General features: G+C 37.3%; 1 protein-coding gene across 2 annotated transcripts; it reads left to right on the top strand.

Annotated features, from left to right (window-relative positions):
* The first annotated feature begins 1,781 nt into the window (after window positions 1–1,781).
* zgc:112980 (uncharacterized protein LOC503706 homolog) lies at window positions 1,782–16,405 on the top strand. 2 transcript variants are annotated; one of them, XR_006105775.1, is made up of 21 exons: window positions 1,782–1,887; window positions 3,707–3,833; window positions 3,920–4,028; window positions 4,112–4,205; window positions 5,439–5,589; window positions 5,700–5,814; window positions 6,676–6,801; window positions 6,918–6,980; window positions 7,088–7,210; window positions 7,342–7,497; window positions 8,573–8,626; window positions 9,602–9,828; window positions 9,921–10,000; window positions 10,156–10,233; window positions 10,724–10,801; window positions 11,036–11,140; window positions 12,287–12,392; window positions 13,894–13,969; window positions 14,235–14,277; window positions 16,079–16,131; window positions 16,225–16,405. XR_006105775.1 is itself a non-coding variant. In XM_042484594.1 (20 exons), exons 2-19 carry the CDS (start codon window positions 3,716–3,718, stop codon window positions 16,101–16,103), a joined length of 1,851 nt encoding a protein of 616 aa, XP_042340528.1. In that variant the 5' UTR covers window positions 1,782–1,887; window positions 3,707–3,715; the 3' UTR covers window positions 16,104–16,131; window positions 16,225–16,405. The 2 variants fall into 2 exon arrangements, 1 of the variants encoding a protein (XP_042340528.1); XM_042484594.1 differs by lacking the exon at window positions 13,894–13,969.
* Window positions 16,406–17,459: the final 1,054 nt, after the last annotated feature.

Here is a 17,459-nt window from a genome sequence, read left to right as displayed (position 1 = left end):
CTCAGCTCTGACTTTATTTTAACAAGAAATAATTTCATGGATGACTATTCATTCCTTAACCATCTTTGCTGCATTTGGAGGATTTAAAGAGAGCATTTTACAGAGCCAACTATTATCTGATGATGGTAGATAATGACATTTTCATCCTTGCAGTCTGATAGATTGAAATATAACGGGACAAAACTGTAATAATGTGTCAGGAGTGTATTACTGGTGTAACATCTTAAAAGGCATAGTCAACCCCAATCTTATGCCTCAGCAGAACCCAAGAAATTAGTTGTTTGGTAGTCTAAAAATTGTAGTTAAACTGTAGTAGTTGACTCTATCGTTGGGCAAATGTAAACCTTTGCATGTAAATAGTCAAGCATCCATCTGGGTCATTTGATCATTGTGAAGTAGAGGACTCAGTGGAATATGTTTTATATCAGGGCAAAAGTATTACAAAATTATTGATTGGAAAAAAAGTCCAACAAAAGTATTAAATATTGGGACACGAAGTTCTAATGCAGTTAAAAAAAAAACTCTTTATTAAACTTTATAAGTACAAACCAACAAGGCACATTTTCAAAGCCTGTTTATCAAATAGCTTCTGCAACAGGTTGAACAAACAAATATAAAAACCAGAGAGAAAATGATAGAAATAGAGTAAAAACAAAATGCATAAGTCACTTAAAAAACAAAATCAGGGATATATATCTAATGATGAAAACAGCTTTTAAAGTGCTTTCTTGTCTCAACAAGTATCTGTGATTTACTAGAGTTTTAACTCTTTGTTATAATCGTCTAAACTGGGTTTAGCATTGTTGGAGTATGTAAGTATATGATTCAGTGTTCATGTTCACTCCTTATAAGAAAGATGAAACATAATGTTCAAATAGGGTGAGATAGAAGACAAACTTCTGTGCAATCAGTGTCTTTGAATATGTTGACTGAGAAAGGGAATGATAATATAACCTTGAGGGTCAGCTGTGAGAGTGGGAGCATGACGTGAAGAGAACTTGGTATGTGGAGATAAGAGGAGGAGATGTGCATGGATGGATGTGTGGTGTCTATAATTTTGTTCAACAGGACACCTAGAAGAAAAAAACAACTCCTAATAAGGGACTGTCCTCGAAGTTGACCAATCCTAAGACGATGCCATGCTGACAAGGGAGCCAGATAATGAGGGGAACCAACCAGAAGATGACTCTACCTTCATTCACATTTCCTCATTGTAAATAGTATAAAATACTGGATCAGGGAAAGACAGGTTGTCAGAATGCAGGCTGACTCGCTGATGTTATCGGCTAGGAAGAGGCATTTCTGATCCAGAGCTCTGTAACTGCTCATTGCTTGCTTGAAAAGATTCACTAAAAGGTTTGAACTTAAAATTTTAAATTCTGTGTGGACATTCAGGTATTTACTGTTTATTGAGTTGCTTTTAAGAAATCTGAACATAGCGCTCACCCTGAGAGGGTGAGAGTTTTTTCTACTTGCAGCAACCAAGAGAAAAACTCCTTCAGTATGTCCATGCAGATACTTGAGAGAAAATTGGCTGACCAAAACATTATATTTCCTAAAAATAGAAAAGAAAAATACCTCATATTAAAGGAAGACATTATGACGTAGACAATTAAATAAACCGATAAAATAACCAATGGATTGACCACTAAGGCGTTAATCAAATATTATATGATTAATATTAATTTCAGTGTTTATCAATATCAATTTCTGCCTGCACCACACTGCTGTCCGACAGGTGGCGGTCACATTTCTATAAGCTGGTTTGCCACCCGCCAATATAGCCGACAAAGAAGAAGAAGAAACGTCACTTCCGGTATCAGCGAGATTTGAGAACGCGGCGCCAAAAAAACAGCTTCAAACTTTTGATTTAAACGGACAGAAAAGGTAAGATAAGTGTCGCTCATGAAACTAAAACAGAGATTTACAATCTTCGTCTTGTGGTAAAGAAGCACAGTCTGACGCTGACACAACCCGCGGCTGTTTTTAACACGTAGGGAGTTCAGTTTTCTGCTTTGAGGAAAGCTAGCTGACTTTAGCTTCTTAAAAGTACGAAAAACACAAATGTGGTTTGGTCTGTCTTGGTTTGTTGCAAAATAAAGAGAGTCTTTAATGTGACAAAGACACGGTAAATCTCATTAAGATGATTAGTCTTGTACATTTTATTGGCATGAGGTGTGTCTTCCCCAAATCCGAACAAACCACATTTCAGTGAGGAAAAAAAACACAGAAATCAGAGAAAAATCTTGTAACACCTGTTTGCTTACGAGTGTCTTTTTTTTCGGCGGTGGAGAATATGCTGTACTGAAGTGATTTGGTGGACTCGAAAGACTGCAAAATAAATTTGTAAAGTGAAAGAAACGATCCTCGCAGACTGTAGACTAGATAGAGTCAGCATTAATCAAACTTGTTTATTCACAAAACAAAGATAAGAACAAATGCAAAACAGAGATGTGTTACTTTCAAATGAGTTAATTTGTGGATCAGTTCTGAAAAAGAACTGAAAAAGTATATTTCGCTTACTAGATAAAAACAAAAATAGGGTGATTAACAAACTTAAAACTGAGTTATGAACGCTTCTTTGTGTACACTCGCACACTCTTGGTTTAGGATATGGGGTACATAGAAAATACTTATATTTCAGTTTTCTTATTTCTTTCATTTTCACAGTTTAAATCTAAGGAGAACAGTACAAAACTATTAATTAGTGGTCGAGAGATTATCAGGCCGATTATTGGGGCCAATATTTGGCGTTATACCGATTATCTGTATCAGCGTTTTATATGATATGAATTAATTAAAAAGTGCAAACAAAGTGTGAGCATGGGAGGAACTTTTACTTTGTAAAACCCCAGGAAGCTGTTTTTGTTTATTATTTTTTATTTAAATTTTCGCTTGACTTAATTAGAAAAAACAAAACAACAAACATCATTTTAGTTTTGATTAAACATTTGCACATTCATTGCATTCAGAAGTATTTTACCAACTTTTTGTGTTGGAGTTTGTTATATTCCAAATTTTAGATATTGATAGAGATTTTCATTTAATAAAAAAAAAAAAAAAGCATACCCGTTCCAAATATCGGTTATTGGTCTCATTAACTACTAATAATCGGTATCAGTGTCAGCCCTGAAAAACCAATATCGGTCGACCCCATACTAGTAAAACGTGTAGGTGCAATAAGCCAAGGTTTCAGTGACAACATCTCTCTGTCTTTGCACCCTCACAGTGGGTCAGGGAAAAGAAAAAAAGTTTATATGTTGAATAATAAACTTTGAGAGGCTTCGTAAGATCAGTGTCATGGTCTATACCTTTAAAAAAAAAAAAAAAGAAAAGAAAAAAAGTGTTACGCCCCTTAAAATCAAGAAGACCTTGTGACTTCCCCGTGAAGCTTTGCAACACCTAGTGAGGCTCCCAACCCCCAAGCTGGGAACCAGTGTATTTACCTACTGACAACTTATTAGGAAGTTGATATTATAGTTCCACTTTCCCCTCTTACCCAGTGATATGTGTACACAATATGTAATGGACCATTCTGCATAATCAGTACTTTTACTGTTAGTACTTAAGGTGTATTCTATGCTTATACAATGTTTTTTTTTATTTTATCAAGATTTTGAAAGCTTATAACACTTTGATACTGTGGTATTGCTACTTAAACTTAACTAAATATCCTGAGTACTTTTCATTCCCTTTCTTGTGCTAGACATTTGTGATGTGTACAACTGTGGACACTGGAGAGATCATCATCCTCAGTGATGATGAAGACGATGTGTCATGCAGTGAGCCCTCTGTTCTTCTCGTGGAGGAGGTGGAGGACGTTAAGAAGAGCGGTAGCAGCTTCACATTATCAGCAGCTTTTATCTGTGGGTTGTTTGTGTTATAAATAGTCACCAGCAGCTTTTCTTCTCTATTTCAGATTGTATTTTACCTCCCACTAATCTGGATGAAGACCTGGTTGTCACCTTCTCCCGCCGTGCTGAGGTGCTGCCTCACGCACGCTATGATTGTCCCATACATCCTTTCAAGTGAGTAAATTGTCACTCCCGCTGTGTGAAATAATGACATGTGCTTCCATCAGAGATAGTAACTTTTCCTCTGTCCTGCTCAGGGCTACAGATTGTGAGGTTGGCGCTCCTGTGGCCACTAACCAGCTCATGTGCGATCAGTGCTTCTGCTACATCTGCGACAAATTGGCCTCATCGGTATGTGTTGATAAACACACTAAAAGTGAATGCACAATCTGATTTACTTACTGTCAGGAATGATGGACAGTGCAAACACTGACATCAAAACATACTCTTTGTCAAATGTAACAGTGCATTGTCACCACAAGACACCGTTTAGACAAAAAGGTAAGAGGAGAAATGTAATAACAGTACCGTCTTTAAAATACAGTGCAGCCCAATTCAAGCACTCTGGAGTGGATGCCACCCTTTGTAGAGGTCAGGGTTTCCCATACATTCATTTAATTGTGGCAGCCCGCCACAATATTAGTATTCACTTCAGAGCTGGACCATAGCACTGTTGGAATATGTATATCATACCGTATTTATTGCACGACACTCTCTGAACGCAGAGCATACTTTGGGCACAGATGGAGCAACACAGCTCCTTTCTTAGAACAGCAGCGCTTTCAATTTAGTGTTGCACACTTGGGGGTCCAGCACTGAGTATTACCTGTTAAACTGCAGCAACAGAAAAGTTGCTATCGTTCACCAATCTGATCAGCTGCGGATCCATCCACTAACTGATCGACCGATAGATTCTCCACCCCATGACTCAAACTCAACAAACTGCTGCTGAGGAAAAAAAGTTCCACCTGCACTTTACGCACCTTTCTGTCTTGTGATATTTAATGAAATGGCGACACACTTTGTTGTTCTCTAATACTGAGGCAGGTATTTCTCCTCTTTATGGCAACATTGATTGATATTAGAACAGCCACTAACTGAGCTGACTAACACATTTACGGGGATGTTAAGTGGTGCATTGTCTTAATATTAAAAGAAAATGAAATGAAATGTTCCATTTACAGCCATATCTGATTTGTTTTTAACCAAAATCGGAACGCTGTAAGCTGCACAAAGGTGATAGTTTCTATTTTATCGTAGGTTTGTTGTATTTCAGAACATAAAAACCTTTTGCTCCATTCACTTCTGTTTCTATTTAATTCTGTTTTCAGCGTGAAACTGCCAATTTTAGATATAACTATCTGATTTAATAGATAGATCAATACATTAGATTTTGAAAGTAACCAAAAATTTAAGAAGAAAAATATGCATATGAGTAACAAAATGAACATGTTTTTTTGCAGGTTATCATCATTTTTGCTTTTGAATTTTCTTTGCTAAAGAAATAAAATATTCACAGCTGATTAATGTTTTTAATTATTGTCAATTTAATCATTAATTAATATTTTTGATGTGTGTTTTCAGTGTACATTGTGGTGTCACAGCGGCTCGTGTCACTGCAACAGCCACAAGAGGAGCGACTTCTGGAACCAGTTCAGAAACAGCTCGCTGCTGGGAGGACTGAAGTTTTTCAACCTCACTCTGTCTGAAATAGACTCTCACCTCCGACGTGCAGGTTCTATTTCTCTCACGAATACTTGGACGTAGACATCAGAGTGTCATTTGGAAAGCCTCAGGCTGAACCACTCGTTATATGACACTGGGTTTGTTTTCATCTTTGTCCAGAGACGATGCTGCAGAACTACAGACAAGAAATCTCTGCACATTTCTCTTCCTTCTTGAAGAGACAGACGGCACAGATACCTGGTGTGAATCTACCGAACCAAGAAATCATCTGCGAGTAAGAAGAAATATATATACAATACTGCGCAAAAGTCTTAGGCCACCATAGATTTGATTTGTTTTGTTTTTTATCAAAGATGTACTGAGGATATTACTTCAGTTTCTTTGTCTCTTTTTTAAGATACAGTAAATACGGAAAACATGAACACTGTATGAAAACACCACAAAAAGTCACAAAAAAATGGCTTCTTCAGACTGAAGTCAATATTAAGCGTGAAACATGGAATCATACAATTATAACAAAATGTTGCATAATCAATCAAAATTGAGCTTTGGACATGCCTTGGATGAAACGGTGTAAATACATTACATTTTATTTTAAATGCCATGTTTTTTGCACAACAGAGTTGCAGAGTGGAAACACGTGGAGCTTTAGCCTGTTGAAGGTTTTTTGTTGTTGCCCATCGAAAGACCACCAGAGTGGATTTGACACACTAATTAGCCAGTTAGCACATTAACAACACAACGTGATGGTGAAAGAATAAAGGATCTCTACTACTGGCCAACAATAGCACAAACTGTGGTGAAAGTTTCTGTTAAGGAGCTCAAAGGCTGATAGATAGTTTGCTCTATCTCACTCCCTCTGGACTTAAGCTGTTTGTTTACTTTCCTCACTTTGGTTTCTCCTCTCGTGCTCTGAGCTCACCTGCCAATTAAAGTGATTTTTGATCACCGCTGGGTTCTGCGGGGTCCAGCGTTGTTTCATGCTGAATTGGCTGAAAAACATTGACCAATGGCAGCCCCAAGATCTCCCTTCATAGTGAAGGGACCTGGGCCACAAGAATCAAAAAACAGTCCAGATCGCAGCACTTGTAATGTAGTGCATGCAGTGTAATTATTTATTTTTCTTTTTTCTTAGCTACACTCCTGTGTACGAGTTTGTGTCATCGTTTCTGAACAAAGCAGATAAAGAGGACGCCAGAGCTGCTGCCATCATGAGACTGGGAGCCGCTCAGTGCTTTATTCACCATTATCAATCATCAGGGTATGAACACACACACACACACACACACAGTAGCATTTACTTTTTTTAAATTTATGGTAATCAGCTATCATGTTTTCTATGTATTAATTTTCTTTGTTTGATATGATTCTCTGAAGGACCATCAGCTTACAGTCTCCCATGGCTAATTATGCTGAAGCCAAACTAGTGTTACTGCAGAGGTACTCTCTCTCACACACACACACACACACACACACAACCCATGTTGTGTTCCTCTGTCGGTAACTCATTCATCTGGATATTTACTCAAGTGTTTGTGTTTTTCCAGGGTCGTTGCATCTGTGCAGAGACAGATGGTGATGGATGATTTTACCTCAGAGTTCATTTACAAACTGCAGGATTTCTACAAAAGGCTGTATTTTTCCGCTGAACTTAAAAGCTTTAGGAACAGGTGTGTGTGTTTAAACGTGTCTCTGAGGCAGCAGCTCATAAGAGCTTGTTTGCGTTTTTCTTGATTATCCCCAAAGTTACACATTAAAGCTTTACTGTGTATTAAACTAGGCGTGCTTGCGTGTGTTTCAGCCTGTGTATTCGTCCTTGGGATGATGTCCTGCTGGTGTCTGTGCTGAAGGGGCAGAACGTATCGGGCGTCCGCAAAGACAAGGGCAAGAAGGACGTCCTGATTGAACAGATTTCTGTGGTCTTATTGAGAACAGAACTACTACAGCAACAGCACAGGTACAAAACAGACAAACACACATACCTTTTTCACATTTGTGTAACATGTAGACCAGGGGTGTCATAATTCTCCAAATGCACAATTGATTTGACTCTGATATAAACATTTTTTTCTAGCTCTAGGCATTGCTAGACCGTCAAGTCTTCATTTATCAAGATCAACAGATCATTGGCTTTATGCCCTGACAACTGTAACAACAGTTTTCAAATTCTTCCTTTTAAAGATAGCCTAGACGTTATTGAGTGTGACATAAAATTATCACAATATTGTTGAAATGTGTTAAAATAGTACTGATTTATACACTGAAATAATTTCTCAAAGGTTTATATTCAAAGGCACAAATAAGATTAGCAGCACTTTTTTATTACATAAACTTTAAATGCATAACATGGCTATCCAATACCTAATGTTAACACATGAAAACCATATCAACTTTGCATTACCATTAAAGACGGCCTGTCTTTTAAATGCTTGGCAGATTGTCTTTGTCACTGTAGATGAGGACAAGGGTCCAGTTTCAGTAGCATCATTTGGTTTGTCTGCTGCTCACTCACTTTGTAAACAAGGGAATTTCAAAACAGTCAATCAATTTTTTTTTGCGATCAATTTTTTTATTAAAGTTTGACAAAACAAGAATCAGAAAGAAGCATGCCTAGACTTTTAGGGATTAAACATTACAGCACACCGTCTCAATTTTCACAGTAGGCATACAGTGGGCCCAAGACGAAGGAACGTGGCTGCTGTCAGTCCGGCAAAAATGACATGCTTTTTGAGCTTGGAAATATTAAGAGTTGACAGGTCATTTAAAACCAACACACATATTAACAGGTAACAGGTGCAACATTTCTCCACAGTTGTCCAACAGGAGTGCATTCCCAAAACATGTGAATAAACGTGCCCCGAGCTTTTAAAGAGCACAGGTTGCAAAAAGAATCATTAATAGTTTTCATGTGATGAAGTTTGACAAGAACAATCAATCAATTATTGATTTAGAATTAACACTTAAAAAGACACACACTTTCCCTTTAAAACTGCTAATAAAACCAAACCTGGTTGTGTTTTCACTGTCTGCAGGTACAGAGAGCTGTGTCGCTACCTACGAGTCGTCCAGACTGATGATTTAAAACTGTGAGTCTTCAAATAACCACAAATATTTAACATGCTGAACTCAAGATGAGTGCGTTTCTGTTCAATTTCAGCCCGTATTTAAGAGGGCTGCTGTTTTTAAAGAAAATCTTCCAACACTGAGTATGAAAAGTGAGATTTTAAAATGATTTGTGATTATTCATCACCATTAAAGCCAGAATGTTTGCTATAGACTGTATTATTATTATTACTGTATTGTCTTTTTAGTGAAGGTGCTTCCAGTATGAAACTTCTGCTTCAAGTATTCTTAACTATCTACTGTCTGGTTTTAAAGTAAAGCAGTATGACCACTTCCCCAAATAACTTTCATTTACATTTACAGTTTACAATTAAACATGTCAAAATATGTCAGACTTAACATTTATAAGCAAAACTGCTTACCAGCAATATGAAACAATTACTCATTTTCTTTCAGATGAGTCAAACTTTAAAGCTTCTGGCTTATTGTGTGAAACTATAAACAAATGCAACTTGAGTTTCCAAATGCCAAACGTCATCAGGCTTCCCATCTCAATTTATTCTCAGGTTTTGATTGAAGAAAAAGGACTGAGATTGCGCTTGAAGGTTTGGAGACTATTAGCTCTAAACCCATATGTTCATTGGGCAGTTATTGTATTGTTTCTTATACTTCCCTGAAAATGGAAAACATGCAGACAAAGAGGAAAGTTTGTTCTTTCTGGGACATTTTGTTGTAGAGGGGAGTTCTTTTATAAAAACATTTTTGGTATTGAGTTTTTTTGGTGTCAGTGAAAATTTGAATACTTGCTGCTAAATCCTGTTTTTAAAACTACATCAATATTTAGATACAAAAGCAAAGCACATGAAGGCTTGGCCCCCTGTTTGTTTTAGTTTTTCTAATTATTGAGGCTATAACCTTTCAAAATAAAACTCAATGCGTAGATTCACATATTGTTAAAACGTGACTGGTTATAACAAGTTGTTTTGTTTTTCTGGTAGCTTCCAGCAGTTACAAGACCTCATCCCATTCTTCATGTGCATGGAGGGGGACCTTATGTCGGCCACGGTCAGTTTGTTGTCATTAGGGAACGCCCCTGCCTCCCGCTTTACTCCTCAGCTCTACCGCGTTTATCTCCGCGTCTTTAACACAGCAGCAGCACCGAAGCTGGTGGTCAGTAAGCCGGCACAGCTGTGCTGTTCCGATGCAGCGTGGGAGCCAGTTAAAGGTCAGATTGTGGATCGGTTATAGGTTTTCACTTATGCCTCCTTTTCATCTTAATTTTTTTTTCTCATAAGAAGTATCCTGCCTCCTCTGCAGGTACTGTGCCACTGCCGCCTGTTGTGCTGGTGAGGTTTGCTCTCAGGGTTCATAGATGCTGCCCTGTCGTCCTCTCTGATGTAAGTTTGCAACGCTTATCACTTCAGTTTCACAACAAAGCTTTTTAGCGATTTGAAATATTACAAAATCAGAGGCTTTTCAAAGTCAGACTTGTGCAGGCTTTTGTAGCCTTGAAAACAGATTGCAGTAATGTGATTGTACCTCTCTGATCCAGTCTCAGTGTTGGACCAGTTTACTCAGGCTTGTCAACACACGCACAGCTCTCCCGGAGCCGAGCCATCAGTATCTACACGTACGTATTTCTTGTCTATGAACAACTCTTCTGTTTATTTGTATGTATCCGCACCAGCTACTGTAATTTTATTGTTTTTTACGACATCTATTGCATGTCTGTCTCTCCGAGAAGAGGGATCCCTCCTGAGTAGCTCTTCCTGAGGTTTCCACCACCCCCCCTCCTCCCGTTAAAGGGTTGTTTTGGGAGTTTTTCCTTAGACAATGTGAGGGTCTAAGGACAGAGGGATGTCGTCTGCTGTGAAGCCCTCTCAGGCCTTTGTGATAATGGGCTTTATAAATAAAACTGACTTGACCAGCGATAGCTTAGGCCTAAGACATTATGTTTTTGGGTTGTACGTTTATCCGTACTCCTGTCTGTCTGTCCGAATGTCACAAACAGAAGATACAACCGAGTGGCGGTATATCTAGTTTCAAAAATATAATTGCTCTTTTTGTTTTTTAGTACTATTTTCATTTCGTAATTTCTGCCTTTCCTGTCTGGACTTCAGGACGTGAAGGATGTGGTGAATTCGATACTGCTCGACCAGCATGGGTCAAACCTACTGATCCCACGATTCTTTCAGGAGGTACGTATTCATTCAAACTCATAGATATTACGTTTAAGTGAAGTAACAAACTGATAACACTTCACAATAAGGTACACAAAAAACAAGTAGTTACTAAGGAACTAATGAGGAACTAACTATTTGTTAATGGTCCGTGATAATGACTAATACTTAGTTCCTCATTCGTTCCTCATTAGTTCTTTAGTAAGTACTCTTTTATTGTTTACCTGAATATACGAGTGTTTGTGTTCACAGGTGTACCCAGATCAGGCCTTGTTGCTGTTGGTAACGGGGGCTTTAGGTTTGAGAATCCTTCACGGTCCTCTGTGTCCAGTTCTCCCAGTGCTCAGTACCTTTAAGGTAATCTCTCATCCTGTCTGTAGACACTTAGGACCTTTTACGATGTCAGTCGAATCAGATTTGGCTGTTTAGTATAAATATTCAACTTTTTTTTCTCTTCATATAAAGTTTTAAAGTCTCATTGAGACGTTCAGAGTAGCAGCGTCATGCATGTTTATGTAGTAAACAAGCTAACGGCAGATCGGCTGTGTGTGTGTGTGTGTTTTTTGCAGACATTAGATACCAAACAAAACCCAGAGAGTGCAGCGTATTAACTTGATGTAAGCTGTAAATTCACCACTTGTCAGTGCAGGAGAGAAGACAACGTTGTTCCTCTGTGTTGCTGCCTGTATCTGCGCAGCAGCCTGTACCAAAGAGTAACATGAAAGTCAAGCGTGTTCACTGTGCTCCAAAATATGGGGACTAAAACATCCACAGAGGTGCAAAGCACAGCACGCTGACTAGCAAATAAACAATAAACTGCTTGATTTGAGGTAATCTCAGTCAACTAAGGAGTCTCTGACTGTTATTAGAACCTCCGTCTTTCAGCCCTATTAGGATCAAATACACTCCTCTAACCTCTAGTAAACAATTTTCATGTTTATTTAACTGACAAGTGTTTCAGAAACTGTCATAAACATTACAGTGAAAAACAAGAAGAAGTTAAAGAAAATACATGTCACCAGTGAAGCTCAGGACTGGGTTTCATTTCCATTTATGTGTATTTATGTTTGTTTTATGTATGTATTTATGCATTATTGGTGTATTTATTTTAATGTCAAAAGGATAATATAGGCTGCAAGATTCTGGCAGCACAAAGCAAACAGACATATAAAGAACATAAAATGGTAGTAAGTTTTATTTTTGTGCATGGTTTAGAAATATTGCAACAGTTCCTTTTTCTGCCGCAGAGAGGGAAGTTTCACCCAAAGCTTGCTGCTGTATGTATGCACTACATCCTGATGAAGGGGGTTTCATTCAGCTGTGAAGATGACCACATACAAAGTTACACTCTGAGATGAAGGGGGGTGTGGTTTTGACAAGCTCTTTAGTCCTAAGACCTGAACAGTTTACTGACTCACACTGTTTCCATCTGTCGCTCTTTAACACCATGAATCTGAAATAAGGATCTGAAGGTTTTGATCCAGTCATATTTCTGTCTCTCAGGAGAACACATGGGCTCTCATGTGGCTGTGGTCCTATTTGTCCTTCAACCCAGAACGCCTCACATCCTTCTCGCAGGAGATCTACCAGGAGACTGAAAACACAACAGGTGTGTGGGCATCTTCCTCTTGTTGATGAATCAATGCACTAAATCCTCAACATCCTTATGTGGGGGTTAAATAATCAAAAACAGATAGAATTTATCAGCAGGGCAGTACTCGGATTAAATATTTGTCTCATGCAAAAGTGCTTTGGATTAATGTTAACAAGTTAACCACACATGTTGGTGACATCTAGTGGTGAGATGTACGAACTTCATCGACTTGCAGCCCCAAAGGTCTGTGGCACAGCCGAGCATCACTGCCCGATGAGGGCCTCCAGTGTTTGCCCTACATGCATTCAGTCGTGCCGCTGCTATAGTAAAAATCACCTCGTATGCAATTAACTCACCCTCTTTGCTACAAGAGTTGGTAAAAAAAAGGGATAGTAAATCAAACACACCCAGATAAGGCCGGAACAGTTTCCACCTGTCTAAAGGTTTGATTTGATCAAAGGTCTAAAACATAAAGATAACTACTGGAAGATAATTATAGAAGACCTCGAAGATGTACCATGCAGGATTAAAAAAAACCAAAACAACACAATGAATAGACTCATAAAGAAGTCATTCCTCTCAATCATCACCTAAGACCTGCTAAAAGTGTGTGGCGCTGTATTTTTCTGCAGACTCGGCCCTCTGCCTGTATTTTGTTGTTTATGTCTTATTTTCTGTGACTGGGACATTTCTGGGCGTGTAGCCCCATGGCAAACAGGGCAGGTTGGGGCTTTACAAACAGGAGCGACCAGGTGCCAGACTGTAAGCAGCAGGCATCCAAGGACAGTGCCAAAAAACCCACAAATATGATCAGGTGAAATGCCAAATGAGAGTGAATCTGGGGTTGGTTTTAACCTTCACTTTTGCCGGTGAGTGTTTACAAACATTAACCAACAATCCAGCACAGTTTTTATAAATATTCACATTTGGATCCAGAACAGAAGTTTTAGGCAGTAAACTTTTACGATTTTTTTAAATTAATAAATTACTTCAGTGGTTAATCAATTATCGAAATAGTTGATATGTTACTTTTCTGTCCATCATCCACTGACGAATTGTTTCAGCTCAAGTGTATCCAAGATAGTCTAATCACAAGCTTAACTGTTGCGCATCGCACTCGCATCAGCTTCCAGCTCACTGAATACATTTCGTACAGACGTTATTCACACAGCCTTTTATTTGGTTTAAAACCTGCATTTATGAGAAAGCTTGAAATTATGATCGTCCCAGTCATCATCTCCTCATCCACCATTGCTGTTACTAACCTGCAGCCCTCTGCAGTCAAAAGAGATTTATTTCACATAGCGCCTGTGCTCGTGCTGTCCATGTGCGTCCTCGTGCACGTGCGGATAAAGCATATGAATACATGCTTCCCCACAGTGCTGCTAGGAGTCAAAAACTTCGCTGTATCTGTGAATGAAGATGAAACGATGCTTATGCACAGAAATCAAACTGCTCTGAGGTCCACCAACACAGCCACAAAAAAAGCATGTCTTTATTTATCTGTCTCTGTCAGATGGGGATAAATTGCCACTCTTACGTCGCATCATGGTACCATGTGCTCTGTCTCCTTCAACAGAGACCTGTGACCAGTGAGTCATTTAATTCATAACAAAAGCACCACAACTATTTGTGCTAGAAAAAGCTCACACTAGATTTTCTATTTTCCTTTTTACTCAATTGTAAATTTAGTCAAAGGCTGTTTATCTGATCGGTTGCCTTATTTTCCATGTTCTCTCCTCTGATTTGGTGGTGATCAGCACCTACAATAAGTTTCTGTCACATGTGGTGATCCTTCATGATGTGTCTTAAACGTTGTTGCACTGATTTAACCTTCTGTGTATTTTCTTCTCGTAGGCAGTCCAGTGCCTCTTAAACGCTACTCATCACAGTGTCAGCTGTAAGTCCCACGTCTCTTATCAACTGTTCCTTCCTTCTCCTTCCTCCCTTCATTTTTTATATATATATATATATATTATATATTTATATATTTTTTACAACATAACATACCATACCATAGCGTGTTTTTACGACATATTTTGTATATAATATATATATATATATATATATATATATATATATATATATATATATATATATATATATATATTATATATATATATATATATATATATATATATTATTTTTTACAACATAACATACCATACCATAGCGTGTTTTTACGACATATTTTGATATACTAATCCATGACATTTTTTGACATACTATACTATCACATTTTTTAGAATATTTTTTTTTTGACTGGCTATACTAGGACTACTATACACTATATAAATACTATATACGATATAAAATGAACTTTGTCTCACCCAGAGAGAGTCTCAAACAGGGCTCTGTGAGAGAGAAAGAGTGAAAGGGTGATAATACACAGAAGACTATAGGATGCTATGACTATTGTTGTTGCTATTTTATACTAATTTTATACAATTTTATACAATAGTAGTCACACTATTAAGGATGACTACTATACCATGACTTTTTTTTTTTTATTGTGGAAAGCATACTATACTGTGACATTGTTATCTTGGACGACAAACTGTACTATGACTTTTATGCCATTTTGGATTACATACTATACCATGACTTTGTTTGCTATATTGGATGATATTTTGCTATTTTTATACCAATTAGGACGACATGCTATAATATGACTTTTTTATTCCATTATGGAAGACATGATATAGTATTTTTTTTTTTTTTTTTGCTATTTTTGACAACCTGCTATAGTATAAAATGTGTATGCTATTTTGGATGACATGCTATTGTCTGACTTTTTTTGCTTTTTTGGACAACATGCTATAGTATGATTTTTTTTTAGTGGCATTTTGGATGACATGCTATAGTATGACCTTTTTGTGCCTTTTCGGACGACATGCTATAAATTGTCATTTTATTATGCTATTTTCGATGGCATGCTGTAGTATAATGTTTTTATGCTATCTTTGACGACATGCCATAACATTACTTTTTATGCTAATTTGCAGACTATGCTATTTTATGACTTTTTCATGCTATTTTGGACGACGACGTGCCACAGTATGATGTTTTTATGATATTTTGGATGACATGCTATAGAATAACTTTTTCATGCTATATTGGATGACATGCTGTAGTATGACATTTTTACGCTGGTTAGAAGAACATGCTATTGTCTGACTTTTTTTGCTTTTTTGGACGACACATGATATAATATGACTTTTTTATGTTATCTTGGACAATGTACTATAGTATGATTTTTTTTTTTCTATTTTGGATAACATGCTATAGAATGACGTTTTTATGGCAGTTTGGAATACATGCTGTTTTTATTGACTTGTGTATGCAATTTTTTAAGACATGCTATGGTATGACTTTTTCATGCTATGTTGGAAGACATGCTCTAGTATAACTTTTTTAGGCTACTTTGGGCAACATGCTTTAGTATATTTTTATGCTATGAATGACGACATGCTTAAGTATGACTTATTTTGTGCTATTTTGGACGACATGCTGTAGTATAACATTTTTCTAATATGCTTTGTTATTACATTTTTATGAAATTTTGGATCATTTCCTGTAGCATGATATTTTTATGCTGCCATGGAAGAAATGCTTTAGGATGAGTTTGCATGCAGTATTAACTTCAGTTGCACTTCACGTGAGTAGATCTGTGATGTAATCCCCTTTCTTCCTCTCCTCAGGACGGATCCTCTCTCCCAGTACTAGCACCATTTGTACACAAAGCAACCAAACTGTGAGTGATACCTCTTTGTTTTATATTTGACACAAAGCCTCACATTAAACAGCAGCAAATCATGCTGAGATAATATTTTTCTCCTTTTTACAGTGGTTGTTACTGGGTCTGATCAACGTTGATGTTCCTGTAAAACTCTGCAGCATTTTTCAGCATGCTATCCTGAGTCAAGTTCAGCGGGAGTTAAAGACGAATGAGTATTTTTATACAGATGTCAAAGTACCTAGGCAGACCGGCCAGCTGTCAGCAGACTAAAAAAGGAAATATCCTCATTGTTTTTCTGCATAAACCAGATATAAAAGATCCTTTCTGCACTCTTGAAATTTTGTTTTTATAGAGTGGGTTTTTTGTTAAATTACTTAATGAAAATTATTTTCACTTTTATGACAAATGTTCACAGCAGGCAGTCATGTAATATTGGTAAATAAATGAAGAAAATGAAAAAAGAAAAAAAAATCTCTGGATTCCTAAATAAATAATAGATCTGTGAGTAAATATACACAAGTTAACATCTGCTCATATTTGCGTCAATAAAAAAACAAACACAAATCCGCAGTGTAAAACAGAAGGATTTGGTGCCCTGTCATCAGGTGCAGTTTAGAGTGATAACGAAGATTTCATATGGTATTACTTTTTCGACCTTTTTATGTTGTTTTGAACAACATGCTATGGTATGACTTTTATGTGTTGTTTTGGATGACATGAATTATTCGTGCTAATTTCTACGACATGCTATAACATGACTTTTTTTGTTCTGTTTTGGACTACATGCTACACAATTTGATGGGTACAAACAACAGCTGAAAACCACTCAGTATAGCATGTTGAAGCACGTCATAGTTTTTTTTTTTTTTTCTTCGTTTTTTCAGCCTTTGGGGATATTTTTTTTTCAACACTGTATGTTATAACAAACCTCTACATGCTATACTAAGTGGTTTTCAGCTGTTTTTTGGACATGTCAAATTTTGATATCTTCGCCATACTATAGCCTTGCTTTTTTGGTCATTTTTTAAACATGCTATTTTATGGGTTTTTGGCCCGTTTTTGAATGTTTTTTCAACACTGTATGCTATAACAAGCCTCTCCGTGCTATACCAAGTGGTTTTCAGCTGTTTTTTGGACATGTCAAATTTTGACATTTTCGCCATATCTTAGCCTTGCCTTCATCTGCAATCTGCTGTTGCGTACATCTGTACCGGAAGCTTTTTGTATGGCAAAAATGTCAAAATTTGACATGTCCCAAAACCAGCTGAAAACACCTCAAAACAGCATGAAATTGTGTGCTGAGACACGCCATAGTATTAAAACGTGGAAAAACGGCCAAAAAC

This window comes from Plectropomus leopardus, chromosome 4 (assembly GCF_008729295.1).
Source record: "Plectropomus leopardus isolate mb chromosome 4, YSFRI_Pleo_2.0, whole genome shotgun sequence".
Classification (NCBI taxonomy): domain Eukaryota; kingdom Metazoa; phylum Chordata; class Actinopteri; order Perciformes; family Serranidae; genus Plectropomus; species Plectropomus leopardus.
Note: the sequence above shows the minus strand (reverse complement) of the source record. Positions and strands in the feature narration are given on the sequence as shown.

What these genes read in the sequence shown, in the direction of transcription:
- zgc:112980 (XM_042484594.1), top strand. Translation starts at nt 3,716, where the DNA reads ATGTGTACAACTGTGGACACTGGAGAGATCATCATCCTCAGTGATGAT. An exon ending in AACCAAGAAATCATCTGCGA is followed by an intron (nt 5,815 to 6,675) that starts GTAAGAAGAAAT and finishes CTTTTTTCTTAG; the next exon opens with CTACACTCCTGTGTACGAGT. An exon ending in CAGACTGATGATTTAAAACT is followed by an intron (nt 8,627 to 9,601) that starts GTGAGTCTTCAA and finishes TTTTTCTGGTAG; the next exon opens with CTTCCAGCAGTTACAAGACC.